Source organism: Theobroma cacao, chromosome 2, assembly GCF_000208745.1.
Source record: "Theobroma cacao cultivar B97-61/B2 chromosome 2, Criollo_cocoa_genome_V2, whole genome shotgun sequence".
NCBI lineage: Eukaryota > Viridiplantae > Streptophyta > Magnoliopsida > Malvales > Malvaceae > Theobroma > Theobroma cacao.
The window spans coordinates 17,456,627-17,469,147 of record NC_030851.1 but is presented as its reverse complement, the minus strand read 5'-3'; the positions used below and the strand labels follow the sequence as shown (position 1 = coordinate 17,469,147).

The 12,521-nt window shown below is 34.2% G+C and overlaps 2 protein-coding genes across 2 annotated transcripts; both read right to left on the bottom strand.

Annotated features, from left to right (window-relative positions):
* On the bottom strand, positions 275-3,213 carry LOC18609026. The gene is made up of 4 exons (XM_007043991.2): positions 3,108-3,213; positions 2,957-3,005; positions 2,473-2,756; positions 275-564 (listed from the first exon to the last, which is right to left on the bottom strand). The coding sequence occupies exon 3, from the start codon at positions 2,751-2,753 to the stop codon at positions 2,475-2,477; it is 279 nt and encodes a 92-aa protein (XP_007044053.1). The 5' UTR covers positions 2,754-2,756; positions 2,957-3,005; positions 3,108-3,213; the 3' UTR covers positions 275-564; positions 2,473-2,474.
* LOC18609025 (endoplasmic reticulum metallopeptidase 1) lies at positions 3,962-12,173 on the bottom strand. The gene is made up of 21 exons (XM_007043990.2): positions 11,686-12,173; positions 11,304-11,389; positions 11,089-11,190; positions 10,306-10,412; positions 10,115-10,215; positions 9,622-9,709; positions 9,215-9,303; positions 8,824-8,963; positions 8,556-8,718; positions 8,316-8,448; positions 7,996-8,092; positions 7,770-7,899; positions 7,308-7,367; positions 7,098-7,216; positions 6,457-6,581; positions 5,907-6,131; positions 5,531-5,691; positions 4,774-4,937; positions 4,563-4,645; positions 4,390-4,475; positions 3,962-4,277 (listed from the first exon to the last, which is right to left on the bottom strand). Exons 1-21 carry the CDS (start codon positions 11,896-11,898, stop codon positions 4,134-4,136), a joined length of 2,616 nt encoding a protein of 871 aa, XP_007044052.2. The 5' UTR covers positions 11,899-12,173; the 3' UTR covers positions 3,962-4,133.

Sequence of the window (12,521 nt, the reverse complement as noted above, 5' to 3'; positions counted from 1 at the left end):
TCTTAAATTTTAGAGACAAATTTATTCTACTTCAAACTATGCGACATTTTTCTATAATTTACTAAAAAAACATAAAAAAGATACATTGCCACTGGCCTTTCAACACATATGTAGCTCAATAACTCGTGTTGGGCAAATAAAAACACGCATAATACAGAGAAATTGCATTTCTGAGAACCGTTAACCCTAGCAAGCTGCTTGCTAGGCTCCTCATTCTCCACCCAGAAAAGCTGGTTTTGGAGGAGAATAATATTTAAACAGATAATGGCAGCTATTAATGGTAATTGAGAAATATCTTATCAGCTATTGAGCAAAATGTATCGACGCATGCTTATCTTCAAACTACATGAATCAGAGAAAGTGATTACATGGGCAATTATTCACCAAAATGTGCATGTTGTTCCATACAGTTGAGTAACATAGACAATTGTTTTCACTCATAAGCTGGTCTTAAAAATTTAGATATTCATATTTTTATAGCACATAATAATAAGAAATCCAAAAGAACAGTGAAAAGCTTAAGTGCCCAACCACAGCAGACCAAGCTCTAAATCATCTTCTAGCCTGCATCAAAGGAACATCATTAGCGAATGCCTAAAGATTGGAATTAATAATAGAGTAAATCCCATCCAAGTTCTCATGCTTTTACCATAATTCAACCCAAGTTCATTAGATTTAACAATGGACATTCTACCCCAAAAAAAATCAACTTGGCAGGTTTAATAACCCCCGCCGTTAAGACACCTGTCACATTTGCTGATAGTGAAACACGTGACTATCACATGATGCCCATAATAACCTTCAATTGTTGAGAAAAAATACCAATTTTTTGGCAAAAAAAAAAAAAAATCCAAATTGCCTCTAAAAGATGAGATTCACCCATCAAATTTCTCAAGAAAGTTTTTTTTTGTCCTTCAAGTTCTTTTGAAAATTGTTTAGGTCTGCTTCCTTGTGTTCTATGTAGCTGGAATGGAAGAAAATAAGAGGTGAAAAAGTGATTTTAGGGTGAGATTTAAGGTATAAATTTTAAATTTTACTTACTCTTATTTAGTGATTAGATAACATAAACACTCTTTGATAATATTGGAATTTGATATGTTGTTATATACTAGTTTTTAGGGGTAAATGAATTTCTATTTTTATCTCTTTATCAGGGGTTTTTAGGGATGAATATATGAAATTTCCACTTCCTTCACCACAAAAAGTGATTAATTTCTGAGACAAAGCAATCAAAGATACTATTTACAATGATCAAAGAAATCAGGAAACAAGAAAACACTCAACACAAATGAAATCATACACTAGGGTTTGGGCTAATGGATGATGAAGAAGATGAAGAAGAAGGATCGTGCAATCAGGCTTCAAAGAAGGATTTTGGTGTTTAGGATTATGGGTAGTTAACAAACGGAACCATATTTGTTAATGTCATTCATTACTTGGAGCAGAATGTCCATTTTCAAATCTAATGAACTTGAACTAAATTACAACAAAGCCTTGAAAACTTGGATGAAATTTACCCTTAATAATGTAAATTTCCTTGTCATTCAGTTAGTGTCTTCAATGATCTACTGATTATTTTATAAATCAAAACTTCCACCATTGTCATTGAATCACAAGTTGAAAAAGATAAAAACGAGGAATTCTTTCCACAAACTACTAGTTTGCGTATCTTTTTTGTGAAAACATTGACTACCATGTGTAAAAGAAGTGTGACAGCAAAACATTCTAATGCACAATACAATCTTCAAGTGTAAGCACTCATGCTCATCTAGCGCCTAGAAGAACAAAATTATCATTTGTGAGATATTCTCCAGCAGATTCATACTAAAGTTTGATGCAAGTTCTTACATCTCATCTCAGAAAAGTGCAATGATAACTATTGAAACAAAGTAATTAAATGATGTTTCTCACATTTAAAAAATTCATATTCTAGGGATCATAAGCAGTGCATAAATAAGTCGAAAGGGAAAAATCAGGGTACTAATGAGACCACATCAAACATCAATACCACAACAACAAATTCCCAATATAGGCAGAGAGCACTTAGAAAAGAAAAACTAATTTATAACATTTTGTTGATCTGAATGGAACCATCAATGAATGAGTAGTTGTTGAGAAAGAAAGACAGTACATTCTCAATTAGCATGAGATTTTGCATCCAAACAAAGAGAATATCCGCATGACTTATCATTTAAGAGAAAGTCCCCCTAAAATAATTCGTACCTTGTCAAATAAAAAAAACTTTGCTAATTCTATCATGAACTACTAGAATAAAGCTCTTAAGTTATGTTGATTTCTCCCCAAACTTCAATGTCAAAATTCACCCACAACAAAAACCACAGTGTTTGAACAACAATATCATATCAAGGAACTATAACATCTCTAAATATTTACTTTAGAACCATACCGAGCAACGTATGAAAGAAACATCCACCTACATAGAATCAGTATAAGATAAAATCAAGAGCTCACATTCATTTGGTGGAGGTATCAAAGCTGTTTTCAAGAAGGTCATCATAGGGGTCCCTGCGACCCGGCACCTGGCTAATCTGAGCATCCCAGCGGAGTTGGGCATTGTGGCGCTCAAAAGTCCAAAATCCATAAGGTCGCAGGGGGTAACTCCACATCTCCTTGGTTTTGTTGCATCGTTCCTTGACTGAATATAAATGCTCCCTAAATTTTTTGTCCCTCTCCTTTGGGTCCTCCATCAACCTCAAAACCAAATTCTCGGCAAACTCCATTATGAACCCCATTTTCTGTCACAACGAAACATCATGACACCCAGAAAAGAAAACTATTCTTAAATCTGCTCTAATTAATTTACAAACTAATTTTCTCAGAGGACTAACAGCTGCATTACGTACTGACCCTTCAGTCACCCAAAAAAATAGAAAAGATATGCAGGTTTTCACCTAATAAAACTAAATCAAACTGCAATCAAGCTATGATGTAATACCTTTGAAACGAACCCTGGGATTGGTGGCCCTTGGCCCTTGCCTTGGAATCTACAGAATCAACATAAAATCCCATCAGTTTCCAACAAAAACAGATTGGAATTCATAAACAGAAGTGAAAAAGAGCTGGAGATGGAAACAAATGGCACTTACAATTGGTACGATTGTGGGATATCTCTTGATTCTTGAAGACTTGGAACAGCTCAACTCAAGCAAAATCAACTTTATACTAGAGTTTTATAAATTCGGGAAGAAATTGAAGAAAAAGATCAACCGATCCGGTTGGTGGCGGATACGTTTGACATTGGGCCAGGCCTGCAGGAGGCCCAATAGCTTTTCAATTGTTTTAAAAGAGTCGGTCTTAATTCTCCGTTAACGGAGTACCGAATAAAAAACAATAGTAACTTGCTGACTCTTGTTTCTGTAACTTAAAACTAAATGAAGATATAGTTTTAACAAAATTTCACTCCAAAAAATACCACTCTTAATTTGGGCATTTTTATTTTTTAATTGTTATTATCTTTACTTAATACGATAAAGTTAATTGTTATTACTTTACCTAATACCATAAAATAAATTATTAATTTAAATTTATATTTTATACATTGTCAGTGTATAAAATTATACTATTAGTGACTTAATTGTTATTATCTCATTAATAAATAAATTTAAAAATTAAAAAACTTAAAAACTAAATACTCTTAATTTTAAAAATATTTATTTAATTTTTTTAAAATTTTAATCTTTTCATATTTATGAAGTGATCTCATGTGATTGAAGAATAATATTATAAATATTATACACTAACAATACATTAAATACAAAGCTTTAAAATTTAGTTTCCATCATGTTTTTATTGTCCAATAGCCATAAAAATGTATTTAAATTGCCCTTTTCTATAAAATGTTAAGAGGTGTCAATAACAATGAAACTTCATATAATTCGCTTTTAATATAGTATTTAATTGTTTTATAAAAAAAAAAAATTGAGCTTTTAAAGTGGTGGAATGAGAAGGAATGAAAGAGAATCTCTCCCCATAAACTGAAACAAGCCTGAATTTTATTTGTTGCATAATTTCAGTAGGGGAAGAGTTCTGGCAATGGTATCAAGAGGTTAATATAATGAGTTTACTTATTTTTATGAGCTTATCTAGTGTAAGAAAGACTTCCAGAATAAACATTAAAAGACATAGCTGGACAAAAAACTAGAACCAGCAGTCACATCTGCCCAGACCGGGAAAAGTCCCTTCAACTTCTTTGCTTCATCTACCAATATTTGGTCAAGCACCGCTACATCCACCCTTATATCTCCAGAATTGCTAGCCTGCAGTGCCCATGTGAGAAGTTAGGCATGGATCATATGCATACAGCGAAAACAAAGGTTCTTTGGAAATGGGGAGGATAAGCTTCAATGTAGAACTGAAATAGAACTGTACCTCCAACCAGAAGGTCCAATTTTCATGACTGGCTCCAGTAAGTCTACAAATGTATGATGGTGGACCACCTTCAGCGTTTTCCGGGACTGAAAAATTTATCATTCAATGAATCATATCAACCAGAGGATAAGCTTCAATGGAGAACTGAAATCGAACAGAACATTTTTATGCACCTGGTAGCTTATTGTCAGCAAATGACCAACTAGATAAAGGGCCAGTAATGTTAAGGACAGCAACCCAAACCTCCTCTAAGGAGCTGCAAGGATGCAAATGAATATATATATATATAGAGTCTATAAAACTTAAGAATCTGCATCATCAAATTTCTAGTGCTTGTATATGCAGACCAAGAACAGTCCACAGCTTTCAAAAGCCTTAACTCACCCTAAGGAAAGTTCCAAATAAACTCTCCGAGATCCATCGCTTAACATCTTTTGTGGCTTATAAGCATACAAATGAGGAAAATGTCTATATTGCTTCAAAATCTCATCACTTCTTGCGGGGAACTTCAAACTTCTTGAAAACAAAAGGGAAACTGGAAAAAGTGCCTGCAAGGAAATAAATTCCCATTAGCCAAATTCACTGATGATGATATTTAAAAGTTCTCTTCCATTAAATAAATTCCAAAGAGTAAAAATGTGAAAGGCCACAGAAAACTAATACAAAGGAAACAAATAACACTGATTTGAAAACCAAATAAAGAATAAATGACTGCCATGAGAATAAAAGGTATTATTTCTCCATCCAATGTGACAGGTTCAATACCCTAGGGAAATTTTCAGGCATAGAGTACAACCAGTATAGACAGACCTTCGGTGAACGAAGCCCTAATGAGCCTCTTGATAAATTATCAAAGAATTTGTTGCAATGCATTGTTTGAGGCTGGAGAACAAACAGTTATATATGTGCCTCAAAGAAAGGGAATTTCCCTCTGAAGAAGTTAGTAAGGAGAAAGAAAATGATATCACACCAAGGGCAGGGAAAAGAGAGAGTGGAGGCAATTGTGTAAAGCAGGTGCACACAAGGAACCAACCATTGCAAGCATATGCATCCAAGTTTTAAAAGGGAGACCAAATTTTCTCTTCCTAATCCATATATTATTATGGGTTATGTAAATTTTTATTAACTAAATATTACTTACCATAAAAGTCTGTTGGTTAGACATGTTAGCAGTGTCAAAAGAAAACTCTGGACCAATGTGCAACTCCTTTGCCACTTCAGGTGCATATTTAAACAGAAACAGCAAAGAATTGGAATCCACCACAGAAAAGTCATAACTTGAATCAACAACCTGATTTGCATCTGTGAAGCCCAGAAGTAAAAGAGTTTTTAGAAATTACAGCATTACAACTATTCCACTTAGAGGACATTAGAGTTCTAAACATCAACCAAATATTGAGACATCAAAATCACTAATAAAATGGAATAGCTCATATAAATACATTAATGCAGTATAATGATCTAAACTCATACAGGTTTCAAGAGGCTTCTGAATAGTAACTGCAATTTTTAAATACCTGCAGTCAGAAATGTATGCTGGAAAACAACTCTCTTAGGTGCATCTGTACTATATGGAAAGAACCGCGAAGATAGAGCCAAAGCAATCACACTAAGATGGAGAAAGAATTGCAAGATGGATGACCTGGCTAACCAATCACCGCAAATAGGTAGTAGGGGGCCCACACACCAACCAGTAACAACACCAACTACTGATGCCACCACAATATCAGTTATGTAATACCCTGAAGGCAAAAATCTAAAGATCATTGGATTTTGCCATTGGGATTTATGAATATTGTTACAGTAAAACTCCTATACAGCATAACCAAATGTTTAACTATCGATTTGTTACAGGAAAAATGAAGAAATAAAAAAGATAATGTAATATATACTGAAAATTTAATGCATAGCTGCCTGGACAAAAGCAGCCAGTCAACCTTGTCTTTATGAAGGAAAATTCCCATATTAATTCAGTAAAATATTTATTAAAGTAAATCTTTTAGTCAGATCCATACAAATCTTATAGAACCAAAATTAGCAACAAAATATAGGTCCAGAAAAACTAACCATACGGGGGTGGAACAGCACCCATCATTCCCATCTTCTCAATCAAAAATTGAAGAAGAAACCCGCCAAAATAAACAGAGTATGTAAGGCATGGAATTAGAGGTATCACATAAAAAACTGTTGACCTGAAACAAACAACTTTAATTAGACTATATTCTGTTTTTAATAATATTTTAATACTGTTTTGCAGAACAATATAGAAATTTATGACTAGAGGAAGAAGTACAAGAATGCTAGAGGACATTTACTTCCAAACATAAGAACTTTCAGGAACAAATATAGACAATAAACAATGTACCAAACCTCAAATTCAGAAGCTCTATAGCAATGACAGGATATCAATTTCCTTGGTGTTGGTTTTTTTTTTTTTTTATAATTGGGGAAGGGGGGATTCGAACCCTGCTCTTCAGGCAGGGGGATCATGCACCAACCAATGAGCCAAATGCTCGGGTGCTTCCTTGGTGTTGGGTATCCAATCAAGGAGAAAAGAAATGGAATCACCAAAACTTTCTGTTAATAAGACATAAATAACTAACAATGGGCTCCATCAAATAAAAGCTCGGTGTATGAACAATGGAAACAACCACATGCCCATACTTCAAGAACAGGATATGCAATTGCAAATTTATTAAAAAGAATACCTGACTGACTGATGACCATAAAACGTGATTGATAGGTAAAAGGAGATCCATGCAAGAAGCATAGAAGCAGACGTGCAGAAGGTCAAGAAACCCCCACTTAACCCAGCTACAAGATAAGCCTGCATTTCAAATTTTACAATTCATAGAATTTGATGAAATCCATGCAATGAAAACCTATGACTAGCAAATGACAGTGATCACACGACTTACCAAAGTTAATGAAGCATAAAATCCAAATGCACCCCAGAATCTTGCCTCATCAGATAGCATCTGTAAGATTCATTTAATCATATACCTCTTCACTAACCACATGCCATGCATATATATACACATAAACAATTTTACCCAAACACATCTAAAACTGTCACATGTAACATAGCTGAGCTGGTCACTGTAAAATTTTTACATAGGTGGGCATAAGTCAGTGCATTATCATGAGTCTTGCAGGTCCACTTAAAATTATATGTTCAGCATACCAGGTTTTATGCATTAGGCATGGTTAAGTGAGATCAGCTGCAAAACTTGACTAAAACTTAGGAAACTTTACGGTAATCACAGTATAAGCTCCTACATGACAAAACCACGCAGGAACAATCTGTGCAGAAGAACACCATGCAATAGGCTAGCTCTCAGTCAATTTCTTTCAAGAAAATTTGAATCTACAAAGTTTACCTCCTTTGATGTCTTGAAAACTGAAGCATCTTGAGAGAGGGGGAAAAGGTGACAAACTATTCTAGGGATCAATAGACCAATAAGCGAGATGGGAATGAACATCATGAAAGCCAAGTAGGGATTTGCAAACCTGCATATCAACCCAATGTTTCAAACATTTGATCATCTAATTAATACTATGAGAAAATATTGCATGTTCATCTTCAGCTTAAGATATACAACCAACCAGTTCATTGCATAACTGGAAAATAGCAATCTCAGGATGGAAAATAACACTGGGAAAATAATAGCCAGCATAATTCCAGTAGCATGGAGGATCATTCCTGCAAAATCAACATTTGAAAACATTATAGCATTCCTCAACAGCTTGAAGAGAATTACCAAGATGTAATTAGAATCAGAGAAGCAGAACTTGTTAAAGGAAATTATTAATTACTTATAGTAATATCTCACTGAAGTAATTAAATATAACAATGGAATGCATAACGGGGTAAGGACTGTCAAATGAATAATTTCAAATAAATTAATTATATGCAGTCATTTTACCTTTTACAAAATCATAGAAGGTTGAAAAACAACAACATAACCCACAATTCAAACGTAAATAGAAAGGCATTATTAGGAAAATGGCAATGGGGATGCTATGAAGTACCACAGCTACCCTTCTTGAGTAGAATATCTGAAACATTCATAATCAGAGTAAAACACTTATGATCATTAAATAATTATCATCCAAGGATAAACAACTCTAGAGAAAAGTGCTTATTATACACATACAAAACATACCATGAACCAAGTTAAGTAATCAAAGAAAATCGCCCGTTCATCATTGTAGTCATCACTAATACCAAAGGATTCTCTTTCAAGAGCATTTTTAAGCTTAGGAGACTCAGCAAAGGCCTTCACTGTGTTATACAAATTGTCTCCACGTGCTTGCATGCTACCAGGTCTGTATTGAAAACAGGCACATACATGAGTGGAAGTGCTTAATGACCAAAATGCTTAAATTTCCACTAAAGTGATCCTCTACCACAGGAGCAGTTGTAATGCATACAATAGTCTGTCCACCGTATCATATGAGGTATGGTAATAATAACCACCAAGAAGAAAGATAATATCCAGGCCAGGAATGTTGCCATAATCTTGGGAAAATATCCTGTAATCCGTATCTCCAGGAATAACAGGGAAAACATCCTGCAAGGATAATAAATAAACCATGATTGACTCAGTTACAACATCAACCTAAGCAGATGAAATAAAAAACTCGGGCTTAACGGATAGGAACCAAGTATACATAATTTCAGGGTCAGCTGAAATAAATTACACCATGATAACCTTCACAAGGAAATATATTTAAACTATAAATGAGAGCAATAGAATTACTCCTAGAAAATGAATGCTCACCCATATCATAGAATCTAAACTAGAAAAGGATAAAGTAAAACCTGAGCTGCACTATGTGCCATGGGATATATTGCCGATTGAGCATAGACAAAAGAAGGCCAAGAACCAGGTCCAGATTGGCATACCAGATCTGTAATGTCCACACACATGTAACTTAGGCATTGAAAATAGAAAATAGAACTTCACCATGTAAGGTAGAAATTTTTTATATTTATCTCAATTAATCATTTTAGGAAATTATGATGATCATGTTATAACAGAATATTCTATGCTATAAGCAGATATGTGTATGAAATAAGTTATCACTTTATTTATCACAAGCAATTCTTGATTACTTCACGGAAACAAAGTGAGCTTTGTTCCCAGGCAATGTCATCATAACTAGGTATGAACTATTATTTTAAAACTTGGGAGAAAAAAAAAACATTAGCATTGATTTATATCCTACCAGGACCTCCTGTTCCAGATGCTTCCACATTTATAACAGCTCCTATGGAATCACGCCATTTATGTGTCCTCATGAAGCCATGTGCACCCTAATATATCAGAAGCAAAAAACATTTCATAAATCTATATGAATAGGATGTTCAACAAGATTTGGATCTTCAGACAAAGTTAACAAAATAATGTCAGCCAGCAAAATTTTGAGGCTTGATTTTGTCAGTTTGGTTTACATTTCCTTTCCTCCCAGACATACCCTCCTTGCTATTCTTCCTAGTAAGATGTTTAAAGTTTTGTCAACCATTTCCCATTCTCCCAAAAGAATTAACTAAGTTTCTTCTTTGGTATGTCCCAAAATATATGTCAACTACCACAAATTCAGGCATTATCTCTAAAAGTTTTGTAATTTATCACTCATGACAAATTAAAGAATTTCATAAAACTATAGTAGTCTCAGTTGAAATAACAGTTTATTTTCAAAAAAGTTGAATATTTCTTACCAACATAAAAACTTCTTCTGCTCCATTAAATAGTAAAATAATAGGCCTAGGTGGGACCCAGCCAGAGTCTATGGTTAGTCTCGCAATTTCCAGCAATGATGCTGCAAAAACATAAAGCATCATGAACATGTTTTTACTAAAATAGAAAGTGTAATTTCAGCAATCAAGCTAAACATATTGAATGTTCTTACCAACACATGAACCACAATCACCAGCACCAGGGGAACCAAGTGGACTATCAAAATGAGCATTCAATAAAACTGATGGATCGGTGTCCTGTGAATCTATTGAAGATAGCCTGTCATTATATAAAAGAAAGATGATAATGGCATTTGCCAAAAAGTTGCAAGTAAAACAGAGTGCTTTACTATCTCCAACTCCAAAGATGCAAGTAATGGTTAATTGCCTCTTAAAGTGCAAAACATACATAGATTTGGACATCTAAAACCTAATCAATCCTCTGACATTGATTTTTATGATTAAGATAAGCCACTATTTACTCACTACTTTTACAATGTCTTAAACAATGATATCAATAACTCTTTTCCCTTCATTTTTGTGAGTGAAACACTTTAAACCTTTCCGATGTGTTGTTTGATTTTCTTATCCATGATCAAAATAACAAAATTTCACACACTACATTAACACCTTAAATGATACAGAAGATGCAAGTGTAACTATGGCTTGCTGATGCAGTATAAAAGAATCAGTATCACCATAAATGATATGAATTTTCCCAACTATTATTTCTTTCATTACATTACAAAGGTATTGACACAAATGGCCCGCTGTAAAATTTGAGTGGCCCCCATGATTAAAAATGGTCCCCACTTGCATGCAAAGTGGATGCCCAAATAATAACTGATAGAGGCAAAAGGAAAGAAAGGAAACTTCCAAATCCTTCCTTGAATGATTGGCATAGTACTGCTATCTAAATCCAATCCAGAGAATCGTAATCAGTATTAGAAATTTACCTCATTACAATATTGGTATGATTTCTGTAACCCAATGATATGCTGTGGCCTAAAAACATCATATTGAATGATCCAGCAACAACATTCTCTTCGACCTCAATTCTGCCAATTAATGAATTAAATCAAGTTAAGTGAACAACTTTAAATAGTCAATGAGAAATACAAAATCCATTTGAAAATCAAACAATTCAGCCTTAGAACAAATGTTTACCAACCTAATATTAGATCCAGCTCTCTCCTTCAGCGTTTCCAACTGTGCCTTAATATACCGAGCTGCTTCTCTCAAACCCGGACGCCCTTCCTTTTGGAAAAGGAAAACAGCACATAAATAAATATTGACTTCTTCTATATCACACGATACAGCAATAAAAAATCGTTAGCAATTTCTATTCCATTTTTTTCCCCAGAGTTCATCTTCATTTCAACTAACCTTCAACCAATCCAATTTGAATTTTAAAGGATTTAATAAAAAAAATAAAACCGATAACTCAAAACTAGTGTAGACAAACAAAGATACAATATAAGAAATCATTGAAATCTTCATCCGCATAAAGAACTAAATAAAAAGAAAAACAAACTAAAGATATTTTGACGCACTTGTCGACCGTCGATTTCATGTGACAATACTCGAACATGCTCGATAGCTCTGGCCTCGGAGAAGCGATCGAGAGGCGCGTCGATTCCCAACGGCTGGATGAACTTCATGTAAAGCACGGAGTGAACCAGGACCGACATGAGACCATACATGATCGCCAAGGAAAACAAGAATTTGAAACCGGAAACATCTCCGGCGTGAAACCTTAACGCCATTATCTAACAAAGGAATCCGAAACCTCGATCTAACAGTATTTTCTTTTTCTTTCTTTTCCAAGTTTTGAAAGGAAAAATAAAACAAATAAAAGCAAGAAACAGTTTAAGAGATAGAGAGGTCCCCAAGGGTGCTAGTTAGTAAGATAGCGTGTACGAGGCCAATGCCTCGAAAGAGAGAAGGGTCAAATTTAGGAATGAGCTGCGGAAGCTGCTGGGAGTGGAGCTGGAGCCAAGAACCATTTACATGTGGGAATAAAACAATTTTGCGGAACTCCCTCCAGGGGACGCTGTTTTGTTTTAAGTTCTTGTTTTTGTTTCTGGTTTTACTTACAACAGCTGATACAAGTGGGATGTTGGGCTCTTCGGGTCCTGGGCTTTTCTTGTTATAGTGTTGGCCTCGATTCAAATTTGAAAAACAAAAGTGACGTACCTGTTTCTAAGTCTAAACTAGCACTCGGATATCTTAAACATTAACTGTTAAATATTTGTATTCATTATATATAAAATTAAAATAAGTTTAAAATCAATTTTATATGTATATTATTAATGAAAATTAAATTAATAAATTTAATTTAATTTAATTCATAAGAAATAAATTAGAATTTAAAATCATATTTATAATA

Bases quoted from the DNA above. Each gene is read 5' to 3' on its own strand.
- LOC18609026 (XM_007043991.2), bottom strand. From the start codon at position 2,753: ATGGGGTTCATAATGGAGTTTGCCGAGAATTTGGTTTTGAGGTTGATG.
- LOC18609025 (XM_007043990.2), bottom strand. From the start codon at position 11,898: ATGGCGTTAAGGTTTCACGCCGGAGATGTTTCCGGTTTCAAATTCTTG. The intron at 11,191-11,303 runs GTTGGTAAACAT...ATTAATTGGCAG, and splicing joins AGAGCTGGATCTAATATTAG to AATTGAGGTCGAAGAGAATG. The intron at 8,964-9,214 runs GTTTTACTTTAT...TTATCCTTGCAG, and splicing joins TGGCACATAGTGCAGCTCAG to GATGTTTTCCCTGTTATTCC.